At 28.6% G+C, this 14,515-nt stretch overlaps 1 protein-coding gene across 4 annotated transcripts; it reads left to right on the top strand.

The window, feature by feature from the left end:
- The first annotated feature begins 261 nt into the window (after positions 1 to 261).
- Positions 262 to 10,838, top strand: LOC105116246 (zinc finger CCCH domain-containing protein 64-like). 4 transcript variants are annotated; one of them, XM_011013490.1, is made up of 9 exons: positions 262 to 759; positions 852 to 981; positions 1,075 to 1,194; positions 1,344 to 1,461; positions 1,790 to 2,241; positions 2,441 to 2,726; positions 3,157 to 3,250; positions 3,603 to 3,748; positions 10,349 to 10,838. In XM_011013490.1, exons 1-9 carry the CDS (start codon positions 402 to 404, stop codon positions 10,475 to 10,477), a joined length of 1,833 nt encoding a protein of 610 aa, XP_011011792.1. In that variant the 5' UTR covers positions 262 to 401; the 3' UTR covers positions 10,478 to 10,838. The 4 variants fall into 4 exon arrangements, with proteins under 4 accessions (XP_011011792.1, XP_011011790.1, XP_011011793.1 ...); XM_011013488.1 differs by having other exon boundaries at positions 3,591 to 3,748; XM_011013491.1 differs by lacking the exon at positions 10,349 to 10,838 and adding an exon at positions 4,064 to 4,501.
- Positions 10,839 to 14,515: the final 3,677 nt, after the last annotated feature.

Genomic DNA, 14,515 nt, shown 5'->3' with positions numbered 1-14,515 from the left:
TAAAATTATAAAAAAGTAGAAATAAATTTAATATTCTTTAAAATGAAAAATAATTTAAAAAAAAATATTTTTTTTTTTAATTATTTCATAACCTCAATTTAAAAAGCATTTTTTAACCAAACACTTTAAATTATTTTTTATTCAATCTCAATTTCATTTACAGTTTTAACTAAATATATATTTTTTTAAACCAAATAAAACTAAAAATAATTTTTTTAAAATTATAACCGCATCACCTGCTACAGTATTCAAAAAAAAAAATTCTCGCACCATTCAAGAGATTCAAATCAAAATCTGGAGGCCCGTTTCTTTTATTTTCTTGCTCTACTGAGCACGACTCGATCAGGCTACTCACACAGTTTGCTTCTCACCTGGTTCAGCTCCTCCCCCTCTTCAGCATCATGTCTCCTCCGAGAATTCTTCTTTGCGGTGACGTTTTAGGCCGGCTCAACCAGCTCTTCAAGCGTGTCCAATCGGTGAACAAATCGGCGGGCCCATTCGATGCACTCTTTTGCGTGGGGCAGTTCTTTCCTGACTCCGCTGAGCAATTAGAGGAATTCACGGGCTACATTGAAGGTGTCGGCGGCCGCTCTCAAATTCCTCTCCCTACCTACTTCATCGGCGACTACGGTGTCGCCGCTCCCAAAGTCCTCTCCACTGCTTCCAGAAACTCCGCTAATTTAGGCTTCAAAATGGACGGCTTTAAAATTTGTGATAACCTTTTCTGGCTTAGAGGCAGCGGCAAGTTCACTCTCCACGGTATGGTTGGGTAGGGGTAGGGTTAGGGTTTACTAAAACAAAAAATTGGTATTTATTTTCTTGTAATTTACATTTACTGTGTATGTTATTAGGTTTATCTGTTGTGTACTTATCCGGTAGGCAGTCATCAAGTGGCCAACACTTTGGAACATACAGTCAAGATGATGTTGATGCGTTGCGAGCATTGGCCGAGGAACCTGGAGTTGTTGACTTGTTTTTAACATATCCTCGATGATTTCATGTGTTATTAGTGATTATCTATGTATACATTATGTTTGTTTGAACGATTGATTGATTTCCTTAATGTCATGTTACTAATGAATGGCCCAGGGGTGTCACAAACAGAGCTTCTGCATCTGATATTCCTGCAGGATTCTTGGATACTACAGGTTCTGATTCTTCCGTATCTGAGTTAGTAGCAGAGATCAAACCACGGTATGCAATGAGTGCTGATGAATCAACTTCTTCAATTGCATGCTTCAATGATGTTTATTTCTTTTTGTCTCTCTGTCTGTTGGATATTAGAATGGAGAATTTGCTTACTAAATACTGTTTTTCGCATTAAAGGTTGTTCTTTGTGGCAGCTACCACTTTGCAGGTGCTAAGGGTGTTTTCTATGCTCGTGAACCTTACTCTAATGTTGATGCTGTGCATGTCACACGTTTCTTTGGTCTTGCTATGGTTGGAAACAAGGATAAGCAGGTTGAATTTGTGTTCTCAGCATGACTTATCAATACTTTTCTGCCATTTTGATGTGTTTTGGGACTACTTGAGGATACTCGTTGTAGTTTCTTTTTAATTTGAGTGGTTACATAAAGCTCCTTTGTTTTAATATTGAACTTGTTCAGCATGATTTTTTTACAAGATGTTGTGACTGACTGACTGATTGATAGATGTGGATTGATCTTCTGTATGGTGCTCATTTTATGAGTGATATTCTGACTAGCTTGCAGTTGTTATTCAACCTACTCGATTTAGAATTATCTTCTGGGCATTCTTTAACTGTTGGTTCCTGCACTGCTTTTCCCAGAAGTTTATCCACGCCATTTCTCCCACTCCAGCATCTACAATGTCTGCTGCTGAGATTAGCATGAAACCTCCAAATACTACCTTATCCCCATACACATTAGTAGTAGATAAAACAGCACTCAAAGAAGACACAAAGAGGTCTACTACTACTGTGTCAGATTCACAATATTGGAGGTACGATGTCTCCCATAAACGACATAAATCTGGATCTGGGGAAGGCAATAAGCTATGCTTTAAATTTATATATTCTGGTTCATGTCCACGAGGAGAAAAGTGTAACTTCCAACATGACATGGATGCGAGGGAACAGTACTTAGGAGGTGTTTGTCTTGATTTCCTTATCAAAGGAAAATGTGAAAGAGGTCCAGACTGCAACTTTAAGCACAACTTGCAGAATGAAGGTGAGAGCCATTCTCGTAGGAGACGTGGCTCTGAAAATGATAGTGGTAACAGGTTGGTTTTTTTTTTTACAATTAATTGTTTGTTGTGTAAAGATGTTTTGTTTTGGTCCAAGTTATTTGAATCATCCTCTCTTGAAGCTTTGAATGTTGATTTTCTTGTTTTGTTCTGCTATTTTTCTTGATTTTCCTGAAGTTGAAGGACTTAAATAAAGGTCATTTTTGTAGCACTTAACCCTCTAATTGTGTTTCAGGTCAAAAGAGTGTTGGTTTTGTTTGTCAAGCCCCAACGTGGAGTCACATCTAATCATTAGTATAGGAGAATTTTACTATTGTGCACTGCCTAAAGGTCCCCTTGTTCAAGATCATGTTCTGGTAATACCCATTGAGCATGCGCCGTGTACCCTTTCACTAACTCAACAAAGTAACTCTGAGCTGGTAAAATTCCAGAACAGTCTCAAGTTATATTACAAGAACCGAGGAAAGGAAGCTGTTTTATTTGAGTGGATTTCCAAACGGAGCAGTCATGCTAATATCCAGGTAGTCATTGTTAATATATTCAGATGCTTGATGAAATAAAATTGCTGAATTGCTTTCAAGGATCCATTGCTTCTATTGTCACTTCTGCAAGAACTCGTTGCTGTGAGAAATCCATGGTTCTTTCTCCCTTGCTCCTCTCTTTCTCTCAGCTCTTCTTGAAATATTTTTGTTGACAAGTGCACAAAGATCTTCACCATGTGTTTTACTTCTTGACACGAGAAATACTCGCTAATTACTTTTTGACACAAGAAATACTTGCTAATTTTATTTCATCCTTTATTTCTCATAGGGTGTCTAGATCTTTTTGGTTGAATAATACAGTAACAATAATGAAAAATCTACTTCCACTATCACTACTATTTATTTTAGTATTTTTTTATTAATCCTTGGTCTTTTACTGTTTTTTGTTCTTTTCTCTACTTTTCCATAGGTTGTCCCTGTTCCATCAACCAAAGCAGCAGCAGTTAAAGATATATGTAACTTAGCTGCAGAAAAGTTGGGTTTTAAATTTGTGGTCATGAAGTGTAAGTTCTATCATTCTAGTTTTTAAGGCATGTTATTACAGCAACTGGATGATGATTTGCATATTTTTTATTACGTGTACTCCTAAGCTTCATGACATGAATATGTATATCTTTTGGTTAAGTTTGGTTTCAAGTTTATTTTGAAGTTCAAGGTGCAAAACAAGCTCCAATAGTCTTTGGTTTTACTTCTGCATGATTTTAATTTCCTGGTCTGTAGTGTCTTTTTCTAGTATAGGTGTTTAGTATTCTGTTAATGTTGACCTCAGCCACCTTGAAGTATTGTATGTGTAATTTTGAGCAATACTTGATATTCCTTGGTTTCAACAGCATTTTCATTCAGTTATCCTTGCAGTCAATAACAGTTCAGATGGGAGAGAATGGTTAAGGATGCAGTTCGATAGGAACTATAGTTTCTTCTATGTGGAACTCACAGAAGGTACAATACTGTCACATTCAGTTGAGGAGAATGAGAATTTTCCAGCCCAATTTGGACGCGAAGTAAGATCCTACATCCAATTGGTTATTGTTTGACTTTCTGACTTTTGCAAGGTGCATTTTTTGTGAGAAATGATAAGTTATGTTTGCATTTCTAATGAAAATTGGCTAATAATCTGCCTATTTCAAACTAATTTATGGGCAGTAAAATAAATTCCACTATCCATTCACCTGGTTTTGCTATTATTTAGTCCAACCTTTATGTTCCAAAATAACTTTGATTTACTGCTTGCATGAATAATCCTTTTCTTTTAGGAAGTAATGAATGTGATCTCTAAGGACATGAAATCCTCCTGGTAATTATGAAATATTTTGCAGGTTCTGGCAGGATTGCTGAACATGCCGGAGAGGGCTGATTGGAGAAAGTGTGCACTTAGCAAAGATGAGGAGACAAAAATGGCAGAAGAATTCAAGAAACAATTTGAAGAATTGGATCCAAATCAATGATTCTGTCAAACAGATGATGGAACCTGCCGGGGAGGCTTGCTGAATTGGATTCAACAAGTAGTTTACCACTAGGTTCTTTAACTGATGGCTCTACCCACCTAAGGTACTCTAACCAGTTCCATTTGAGGCCGCCAGAGGTCAGTTAGCTTCCTACCTAACATGCATTTGTCATCGGAACAGTTATTTATTTACTCTCTACAATTATTTATTTCATTGTGATCGGCTTGTCGCCCATTTCTTATAGCCCATGGTTTAAGAGTGACGTTTCTTATAGCCAATATATTTAAGATTGCTGGGATTTGGTGGCTAGTGATTGCTGCCTCAGTGGCTTCCGTTCATATAGGCTTCAAGTAACATATTGGTTAGTGTCTCGAGACACGGACAGAAGATGAAGATGACGGGGACATCGGGGATGTATTTTTATGTAGTTTCTATTTTGAAATAATAGAAATTTATTCAAAACCTGTTTTGAAAATAAATTTATTTTATATTTTCATCTTTATATCTTCAATTAAATATATGTATATTTATTGTGTATTTGTATTTTTTTTTGTAAAACAGTAAGGGTATCTTCAAGGAAATCGAAAAAAATTTGGTTTTCATTTCTTATTTTTATAGCTTACAGGAGAGCCAAAATAAGATTTCTATGTTTGAGATCTATTTCCGTGTATTGATCAAAAAGTTAAAAATTTGTTAAGTATATTTTTATTGATTGGCATGTATTTGTAAATGTGATGGTAGTTGTTTTTTAAAGTGTTTTTTATTTTGAAAAATATAAAAATATATGTTATTTTTTTATTTTAAAAAAATATTTTTGATATTATTGAATCAAAATAATAAAAAAAAATTGAAAAAATATTAATTGAAAGTAAAGAAAAAATAAAAACAATTAATTTTTTTAAAAGTGTTTTTGAAATGCAAAAATAAATATTAAGGGTGTGTTTGGTATTGTGGTAGTTGTTGTAATTATAGTTTGAAAAAAATTGTTTTATAAAAAATACTTTTAGTTAAGGTTGGTTTAGAAAAATATATATTTGGTTAAAATTATGGTTGAAATCGAGATTGAATAGAAAGTAATTTAATGTGTTTTGTTAAAAAAAATTTTAAATTGAGATTATAAAATAATTAAAAAACATTAATATTGATGGTTTTTAATTGAAATATTATATATTTAATTACTGCAGTTATATTATGAAATAAATAATATTTTATATAAATTATTTTTTATTGTTCTATTAAACTATTTGTAATTTAATCGCTTACAAAATCTATTCGATAAGAACTACAGTTTTCATGACTTCCTGAACGTGAAACAATATCGGATAAAATATCATCAGGAATAAAATTAGGAGTGCGATTAAATTCTAAAAATGTTACATCATCATGTCATTTCCTTCTAAAATAATTATATAGTATTATTGAATAATATTAAATATTAATTTTTTAATTTCAAATAAAATATAATATCTGAGAAATTATTTTAGATTTTTTTATTTTAATAAGAAGAATCTAAATACCAGACATTTAGGTTTTAGTTGAATCCTATCTAACTATGAATAATGAATACGCTTTCCATTATTTGCTTGAACAATAAAAAATGAATTATACTGTGGATTTGAGTTTTGAGATTTTTGCAAGGAGCTTGTACAGAGAAGATTGCTAGTAATATGTTTGTTATGTTATAAATAAATAACTCATTGATTTCTTGTCAATGCAACTTGGCAATTCAAATGAATCTTTGAACTTTGGATGCCATCCTGAAAGGTAATTTTTCACAATCCTAAATTGGATCCGTTGTTTTACTTGGAATTTTTTTTTTTTTTTTTTTTTTTGCAGGATCTACTTGGATTTTCCTTGTTTTACCTCTCTTGTAGTAAATCATAATAATATTAATAGGTGATTTCAATAGAAAATATCATTGAACAAGTTGTGTGTCGACTCACTTGATGGTCGCACCTTCATGTTATTGTAAAATTTAGCTGAATATTGAAACTTGTAGGTGATGTCCGTTCTTCTGATGATTTTGTATGCCAATGAATCATGTGTTATAATGTAATTTCAGGCACATACATCGCTAGCATCTTTTACAAAGAAAATATTTGGAAGCCCTGTAGCGACTATTTTTTTTATATATTTTTCATTTTAAAATATATTAAAATAATTTTTTTATTTTTTTAAATATTTTTTATATTAGAATAAGAAAATGATTTAATAATATAAAAAATTAATTAAAAATAAAAATTAAATTTTTTTAAAATAATTTTAAAATACAAGAACAAATAGAAATTGCCAAAGGCTCATAGCTGGTCTAGGAAATTAACGCGCTTTCTTTGTCATGAAGGTTTACGCGAGAGAAGGGTTGGTTCCTTTGAGTGGTAGGCTGGAGAGAGATCGGACAAAGGCTGGTGATTCTTTTCAGCCTTAACAAAGAGAAAAGGAATGAATTAAGAAGGAAAAAAAAGAAGTTAAATAAATGAGAAATGAAACCTGATGATCGAAATAGTGATCTTTTATTGCATATGTGCATATGGTTGATGAAACAAAGTGGTTGGGTCTTTCTAGGATGGTCCCAGGCCTTTAGAATGTTGTTGAGCTGCTTGAAACCATGGAACAAACAGAGAAAAGGGAAGATTGAAGAGTGTGTGGCAAGAAATCTATGGGTTACATGATATGGTAGTTTAACATGTTATTTAACAAATTGGTTGCCCGCTATTATTTTATTCATGTAATATATATTTATTATTAACAAATCGGTTGTCACGGGGCCATTGCTAGTGAGGGGGGTGTTGCTTGGCCAGTGATGGTGCTTTTGCTGGTGTTGTTGGTGGTCCACGGTGCAATTATTGGTGTTGACAATGGGGTGAAAACAGTGATGACTCAAGGTGAAAATGATTTGTGTTTTTTAATATGGGTTATGTTTCAATTTTAATTAATGTCATGACTTTAAAAAATAACATCTTAAGTTGGCATGCTTCTAAAGTGTGATAACGTTAAACTTTGCTATTTTATTAAATTTTTAAAAGTAATACTATTCCATCAAATTTTTATATTTGCCCTCGGTAATTTTACAAAAACAAAAACTAGTTTTATTTTATGTGTGTTTTTTAGGCAACGCTTTCAAAAAAATTGAATTTTTAATAATTATTTTTAGTGTTTTTAAATATTGTTATATACTGATATTAAAAATAAATTTTATAATTAAAAAATTTATTTTGAGACATTTCTAAATAAAAAATATTTTGAAAAGCAACATCTACTATTTTCTCAAGCACTCTAAATCTAAATTATACAACTTTATTTTTTTTTGAACAACTAAAAATTATCATAAAATCTATAAAACTTATGTTGAGTCTCAAAATAAATTCAATAACTTAATTATATTTCCTAGCTTCCTATCCATAATTACATTATATTTTATTAACTTCTAATTTCTTTTCAATAATTGAAATCATTTATGATTTTTCTAATATTTAAAAAATAATGATACGTTGCTAGATGGTATACTTGATTTTCAAATATAAACTAATTAATTATTAAATCAATAATAAATTAAATTGTTTGATTTATTTAATTTTATTTATTTAGCATTATAATTTATATTTGGACTAATATATTAAGAACATAATGTGTCACATACATTAAAACCCAGTAGTCAGAAATTAAACTAAGATAATTAATTAAGTGTTACTTGATTGAAAATAATCTTAGAAATTAAGCACTAGAATGTATTTAATTCAAGGAATATAATTCTTGTTCTAAAATAATCAAGTAAGGACTTAATTGATTAAATTTCTAAAATTATTCTTAAATAATATATGTATATTATTTAAGAGGCAAAAAAATATTTTGTTCTTTATAGAGTTTTTAGAATTCCTCATAAATATAAAGTTATATCTCTTATTTTTCAAAAGATTATTTGTTTGACAGAAAAACTACATAAGTCATAAAATAAAAAGTTAAAAACCTAACTAGAGATTTATTAGATTTTTTATTAGTGTTTTGTATAAATTATAGTTGAAAATCAGACAATTAAATAAATTATAATTTATAAAAACCTAACTTTTAAAAAAATATTTAAAATTAAAAATAATAAATTTTTAAACAATTCTATATAATTTAACATAATTCTAAATAATTTTATTTTATTATATTCCAATACATGGCTCACGATTACCCTTTTGCTTTCCAATCAGGAAGGGTCCACCAGAAACCCTTAGGGGAGAATTTGTGGTTTGTACGTGCAAAACAAAGATAATTTTTTATAGTATATTTAAAAGTGTTGTTATGGTTATTTTTTAAAATATTTTTTATATTAAAATAATAATATTTTATTATAAAAAGTAATTTTTAAAATTAGAATATCAAATGATTTAAAATATATAAAAAAAACTTAAATTTTTTAGAAACATGATTAAATTGTGTTTTCAAAAATTCTCATAATCTTTGAATCCTTTTTTTTTTTATCCTTTCGAGTTTAAATTTTTGGATTAATAATGTTTATTTCCTTTTCTTTTTTATCCTTTGAGTTTAAATCTTAGGATTAATTTTTTAAAAAAATTATTAAAATTGCCTTTTCTTTTTTATCTTATAAATTGCTCTACTCTTTCACAGTTTATACATGCCCATGTTTAAATTTGTCACAGAAACGTGTAAAAACTACACATGGGCATTGTTTGCATAGATGACAGAATCTTCTTTTTTTCTTAAAAAAAAAAAAGGCAAAGAAATAATTCATTTTGACGGTAAAGGTTCTTGGAATAACGAAAAGGGCACCGCATCCGGACAACAGGCAAATACTTGTCTCCTTTAAAGCCTGTACGACCTCCTTTCTCTGCTTCAAATCACCCCCACCCCACCTCTATATATTCACGTGCTGTGCAGGTGTTTCTTCATATTTTAATTATTGTGATAAACAAAAGATGGAAGAAGCTATTAATTATATTGGTTACAAAACCTGCTTTCAGCTAGCTAGATTACAGACTGTTGGTTAGCTTTAAACTTGCTAAATTTTCCAGAAGTTTTTTTTTTCTAATAATTATCCTAGTTTTCAATTTTTTTGGGCTAAGACTAGTTTATCTACCGGTGTCTTTGTAGCAGGTTTGATATAAATTTTTTAAAATATATAAAAAAATATTTTATTAAACTTAGTACAAGGGTTTAAATTTGAAAAATACCTACCCACTTAATTGATTAATATTTAGTTAATTTGCTAATTTTATGAGCTCGGTTATTAACTCCACTCGATTAAATTAATTTTTTATTTTATTAAATGATAAAAAATTCAAAATTAATTTATAATTAATTTAATATTAAATGATAAAATTTAATTAAAAAACACACATGCAGGTAATATTTAAGATTGTGATAGTGATTGTTTTTTACTTGAAAATATATCAAAATAATATTTTTTATTTTTAAAAATTTATTTTTCAGGAAGTTGAAACATTCTAGAATTATAAAAAAAAATTAAAGCAAAAAAAATAAAAAAAAGTTTTAAAAGTGTTTTAATTTTTAAAATTCTCAATCCAAGTTATAAACTTTATTTATGTGATTTAATTTTTTATTATTTTATTATATAATAAAAATAAAAAAATTACCATAAATACAATACTAAAAAATTAAATTAAATTAAAATCTTACTCTAAATAATAAACATGACAAAAAAAATTAAAAAAAAAAGATCAGGAAAAAAAAAAACCATCATGCTTAGCTGGGCTTGGCCTAGCGTGTAGGAGGCGGCTGAATGTCTACCCATTTTTTTTTTCTTTTTTCTTTTTGTATAAGGGGCAATTGATTTTTTTTTATTTATTTTAAAAAAACATAAATAACTCGTCAAATACAATTACCTAATGAACCACTTTGTTCTAAAACGTTTAAAATAATATATTAAGCCTTTTTTCTTTGTGAGAAATGATAAGTTATGTTTGCATTTCTAATGAAAATTGGCTAATAATCTGCCTATTTCAAACTAATTTACGGGCAGTAAAATAAATTCCACTATCCATTCACCTGGTTTTGCTATTATTTAGTCCAACCTTTATGTTCCAAAATAACTTTGATTTACTGCTTGCATGAATAATCCTTTTCTTTTAGGAAGTAATGAATGTGATTTCTAAGGACATGAAATCCTCCTGGTAATTATGAAATATTTTGCAGGTTCTAGCAGGATTGCTGAACATGCCGGAGAGGGCTGATTGGAGAAAGTGTGCACTTGGCAAAGACGAGGAGACAAAAATGGCAGAAGAATTCAAGAAACAATTTGAAGAATTGGATCCAAATCAATGATTCTGTCAAACAGATGATGGAACCTGCCAGGGAGGCTTGCTGAATTGGATTCAACTAAGTAGTTTACCACGAGGTTGTTTAACTGACGGCGCTACCCACCAAAGGTACTCTAACCAGTTCCATTTCAGGCCGCCGGAGGTCAGTTAGCTTCCTACCTGACATGCATTTGTCATCGGAACAGTTATGTGGATGCTTTAGAAGAGGAGCATCCACATTTATAGGATAGTTTGCCAGGTGTATCTACTCTCTACAGTTATTTATTTCATTGTGATCGGCTTGTCGCCCATTTCTTATAGCCCATGGTTTAAGAGTGACGTTTCTTGTAGCCAATATATTTAAGATTGCTGGGATTTGGTGGCTAGTGATTACTGCTTCAGTGGCTTCCGTTCATATAGGCTTCAAGTAAACATATTGGTTAGTGTCTCGAGACAAGGACAGAAGATGAAGATGACGGGGACATTGGGGATATATTTTTATGTCTTTTCTATTTTGAAATAATAGAAATTTATTCAAAAACTAATGAGCTTTTTTTGTCATGAATGTTTACGTGAGAGAAGGGTTGGTTCCTTTGAGTGTTAGATTGGAGAGAGATCGGACAAATGCTCCTGGTTCTTTTCAGCCTTGACAAAGAGAAAAGGAATGAATTAAGAAGTAGGAAAAAAAGAAGTTAAATAAATGAGAAATGGAACCTGATGATCGAAATAGTGATCTTTTATTGCATAGGTGCATATGGTTAATGAAACAAAGTGGTTGGGTCTTTCTAGGATGGTCCTAGGCCTTTATAATGTTGCTGAGCTGCTTGAAACCATGGAACAAACAAAGAAAAGGGAAGATTGAAGAGTGTGTGGCAAGAAATCTATGGGTTACATGATATGTTAGTTTAACATGTTATTTAATCTATTATTATATTCATGTAATATATATTTATTATTAATAAATATTTAATTTATTTTTAATATTTATATAATATTATATTAATGAATATAATATTTAATTTTTAAATTTAAAGTAAAGATAAAGCTTACAAGAAAAAAATACTTTAAAAAAATTATAAAATTATTATAATTATAAGATTTATATAATATTAAAATAATTTTTTAAAATACTTTTAGTCAATTCTTAAATAGTGATCAGTAGTGGTGTTGCTTCTAATATTGTTGGCCCACTGTATAATTTTTGGTGTTGACAATAAAATAAAAATAGTGGTGCCTTATGTTTGTCACAGTAAAATAATTGAATAATTGGTTTATATATTTTTCAAATACTAGTTGTGTTTAAATTTTAATTAATGCCATGTATTTAAAACACAGCATCTTAAGTAATTTTGTTTTTAAAACATAATAATGTGAAACTATATTATTCCACCAAATCTTTTAAAAATAATGTTATTTCTCAAATTTTTATGTTTATTGCACTAATTTTACAAAATATAGTTTTTTGTTTATTTTAAAAATTTTGCATCTGACTCACAATAAAAAGACGTCTACTTTTTACAATAATTAAAATATATGAGTCTTTTTTTAATTTAAAAAAAAAAAGATTCTGTCATCTATGCAAACCACCCCCCATGTGTGGTTTTTACACGTTTCTGTGAGAAATTAAACATGGCATGTATAAACGGTCAAAGAGGAGAGCAATTTATAAGATACAAAAAGAAAAGGCAATTTAATAATTTAAAAAAATTAAACTCAAAGGATATTTAATAATTTTAAAAAAAATTAAACTCAAAGGATAAAAAGAAAAAGGGAATAAACATTATTAATCCCAAGATTTAATCTCAAAAGGATAAAAAAAGTAATGATAAAACTATAAAATCATAAAAAAATACTATAAAATCATAAAAAAATTTAAAGAAAAAAATAAAAAAATTCAAAAGTATTTTTTTAATGTAAAAAAAATACACTCTAAATGATAAAACTAACAAAAAAAACTAAATATATATAAAAAATGCCAATAAATCTTAATCCAACTCTTTAATTAATATTTTATTAACTCGCTAAACTCGTGATTCAAGCTATAAACTCTATCTAATTAATTAATTTATTTTTATTTTATTATATGATAGAGATTAAAATATAATTTCCATCAAAATCATACCAAAAAAATAAAATTAAATAAAATTTTTACTCTAAATAATGGACATGAAAAACATATTAAGAAAAAAAAAAAAGCCAATAATGCTTAGCTGGGCTTCATCTAAAAAATCAAGTATGTGGACTAAATGAGGCCCAAATGTCCACCATCCTTTTTTCTTGCTTGGTATAAGAGGCGGCTGACTTTTATATGTATATATAAACATAAACATAAACAACTTGTAAAACACAATGGGCTGATGATTCACTTTGTTCTAAAACATTTAAAATAATATATTAACTTTTTTATTTTTTATTTTTTATTAGTGGTAAAATAAATGTTGCTCCTCCAAGTCTCAAAGTTGTGATCTCATATTATTCTTGCACGTTGATTATTACACAAAACTATTATATATATGCACACACATATACCGGTTTAACTGTTTATATTAACAGTGAAACCAACTATTAATATTTTAGTTGCGATTATTTATTCAACCATTTAATCAATTACATTGGAAATAATGAACTTAAGAGGAAAAATAGGGATTTGTCCTCCACCCCACAATGATTCGGAGGCTTTGGGCATCACCCCCACCCCACGCTATCAAAAGTAATCCTGGATATGTCCTCCTCCCCACAATGAGAGAGGATCACCTCACCCACTCCCATCTTGAAAATTGGAAATTTAACTTGGCATTTTATTTTTAGTATTAACCAATGGTACGTCAATCATCAAAGTTTTTCTTACATACATGCTCTAAAATTTAAATCTTAAACCTCGAAGATATGATTTTCAGGCTTTATACATTAGACAAAAATGATTATTTGGTCTTGTAATGATTACGAGAGATAAGAATCATCGTGAGTCGTGTGTTGGAATATAATAAAATAGAATTATTTATAATATTTTAGAATTATGGTAAATTGATGTAGAGTTGTTCATATATTTATTATTTTAAAATTTAATTGTTTTAGTTTTGAATATTTTTTAAAAAATTAGATTATTATAAATCACAAATCATTTTATTATTTGATTTTTAATTATAATTTACATGAATTATCAGTAAAAAATCTCATAAATCTCTATTTAGAAGAGAAAAATTATTATGTTTATAGTATTAATCTTTTATTTTGTGATTTACGTAGTTTTTTTGTTTAACGAATAACCTCTTGAAAAGTAAAAGATATGATTTTATATTTATAAAAAAATTTAAAAACCCTATAAATTACAAAATATTTTTTCTTCTTAAATAATATGCATATATTATTTAAGAATAATTTTAGAAATTTAATTAACTAAGTCCTTACTTGATTATTTTAGAATTAAAATTATATTTCTTGAATTAAATACATTTTAGTACTTAATTTTTAAAATTATTTTTAATCAAGTGATATTTAATTAATTATCTCAATTTAATTCCTGATTAATAATTTTTAATATGTGTAATATATTATATTTTTAATATATTGATCTAAATATAAATTATAATTTTAAATAAATAAAATTAAATAAATAAATTAATTTAATTTATTATTAATTTAATAATTAATTAATTTATATTAAAAAATCAAATGTATCATGTAATAATATATCATTAATTTCTAAATATAAAAAAAAAATGGGAAGTGATTTTAATTATTTCCCTGAGACTTAGAAAAGTCACAAGTTAAACAATAACTTACAACTTTAAAGCCTGTACGACCTCCTCTCTCTCTCTCTCTCTCTCTCATATATTTTAGTTATTGTTGATAAACAAAAAGTAGAAGCATCTATTAAATATATTGGTTACAAAACCTGCCCACAGCTAGCTGCTAGATTACAGACGGTTGATGTTGGCTCGCTCAATTTTCCAGCTTCCTTTTGATATGTTACGTTTTTCCTCTTTCTAGCTGGAAGTTTCCCTTTTTTTTACACGCATTGGTTTGCTTACTTTCCTTTCCTTCTTTTTTTTTTCTTTTTACT

The sequence above is a fragment of the Populus euphratica genome, unplaced genomic scaffold (assembly GCF_000495115.2).
Source record: "Populus euphratica unplaced genomic scaffold, PopEup_1.0 scaffold881.1, whole genome shotgun sequence".
Taxonomy (NCBI): Eukaryota; Viridiplantae; Streptophyta; class Magnoliopsida; order Malpighiales; family Salicaceae; genus Populus; species Populus euphratica.
Note: the sequence above shows the minus strand (reverse complement) of the source record. Positions and strands in the feature narration are given on the sequence as shown.

Coding starts and splice junctions, on each gene's coding strand:
- LOC105116246 (XM_011013488.1), top strand. CDS start 402: ATGTCTCCTCCGAGAATTCTTCTTTGCGGTGACGTTTTAGGCCGGCTC. Junction 1,195..1,343: donor GTAGCAGAGATCAAACCACG/GTATGCAATGAG, acceptor TCTTTGTGGCAG/CTACCACTTTGCAGGTGCTA. Junction 1,462..1,789: donor TTGGAAACAAGGATAAGCAG/GTTGAATTTGTG, acceptor TGCTTTTCCCAG/AAGTTTATCCACGCCATTTC.